Genomic DNA, 1,441 nt, shown 5'->3' with positions numbered 1-1,441 from the left:
TAAGATTTAAATTTAAATATTTATAATTTAACATTTAAAATTTATGATTAACAAAATGATTTTAAAAAAATAATTGAAATTAACTAAAAAAATTAATTTCTTAACATTAGACTGCTGAGTCTCATAAAGAAACAAGCGCCAATAAGAAGCATTTTTTATTTATTACATTACATAGTACATCATATGTTCAACGCAAGCATGCATGGGTTGAACTTTTGCTTCCAGCAACCAATAACAGAAACTTACATCATTATTATTCATTTAAAAGCACATCATGAACATAGCCATGATAGCTCTATACATGCTTGATTCAGTAGGCAACAGTCTTGATAATTCCAGAAGAGTCTGAATCGGTTTTTTCAAGGCCAAAGTAGAAGACGGGGTCACTCATGAGGTTACCAGCAGTAAGAACAAGAAGGGAAGCCGGATAGTTTTGAAGGTGGGTCCCAACATCAGAACAAAGAGGTGAACCCTGGAACATATAACAGAACATAAATCTGTATCCAACTTGAGACTCTTGGATGTTAAAATACCCAAATAGTGTATTTTGGTCAGGGTGGTCCAAAGGACCACCAATGCCCAGAACAGCTTTTTGGGTCTCAATATTGTCACCATAAACCATCCATTCGGATGATGAAGCACACTCTAGTGGGTTCTCATCCGAGAACTCAATCTCCAATGGGATACCTTGGGGGACTATTTTGCCGGGGGTGTTTGCCCATTCCGGTATGCTGAACTTCACCGGAGAACCAAACATTAAACCGGTGTTATATGCGACAGAAACTGGGCACGTTGAGTTCCCAGTTTTGCCGTGTATAAGTCCGCCGCCATGTGGGGTTGGGTTTCCAGGTGTAAGTTGCCGAATTTGGTAAGGGATACCGGTGACAACGTCGTTGCCATGAATGTCCTTCACAGGTATGAAAACAGTCTGTGAGTAGGCTAAAGGAAAGGCTAAGAGGAGGAGGAAAGAAAGGGAAAGTAGTGATGCTACTGCTTGTTTCTTCATGGTGATGAATCTATGCAAACTCTCAATAATTGAAGATTTGATGGTGTTTGTAGCAATTGAAGTCTTGGTTTGTGTGTTTTGGACCCTGCTAGCTAAGCTCTATTTATAGATGCATGTCCACCTAGGGTTACTTCATTGAACTTTTTTTTTTTAATTACTACATCTATATTAAAATTATTAGCCGTTAAAATTAATTATTATGTATTTATATATAAATATATAAATATATTTATAATTTAATTTATTTTTAATATATATTTTATATTAATAATCGATAAATATTTAATCACTTCTATATATAGTTTATAATATTGAGGTTAAAAACATTATTTTTTTAAGAAAAAATAAGTATTTCATAAAATTAATAAACATTTTTCAGGATAATTACAAATAATTATTTGATAGAATATTTTTATGGTGAATGATTATAAAAAA

General features: G+C 33.4%; 1 protein-coding gene across 1 annotated transcript; it reads right to left on the bottom strand.

The window, feature by feature from the left end:
• Positions 1 to 119: 119 nt before the first annotated feature.
• LOC107489777 (kunitz-type trypsin inhibitor-like 1 protein) lies at positions 120 to 1,073 on the bottom strand. Its single transcript, XM_016110537.3, has one exon. It carries the CDS (start codon positions 1,004 to 1,006, stop codon positions 311 to 313), a length of 696 nt encoding a protein of 231 aa, XP_015966023.1. The 5' UTR covers positions 1,007 to 1,073; the 3' UTR covers positions 120 to 310.
• Positions 1,074 to 1,441: the final 368 nt, after the last annotated feature.

The sequence above is a fragment of the Arachis duranensis genome, chromosome 5, assembly GCF_000817695.3.
Source record: "Arachis duranensis cultivar V14167 chromosome 5, aradu.V14167.gnm2.J7QH, whole genome shotgun sequence".
Classification (NCBI taxonomy): domain Eukaryota; kingdom Viridiplantae; phylum Streptophyta; class Magnoliopsida; order Fabales; family Fabaceae; genus Arachis; species Arachis duranensis.
This window is presented reverse-complemented; position numbering and strand designations above follow the sequence as displayed.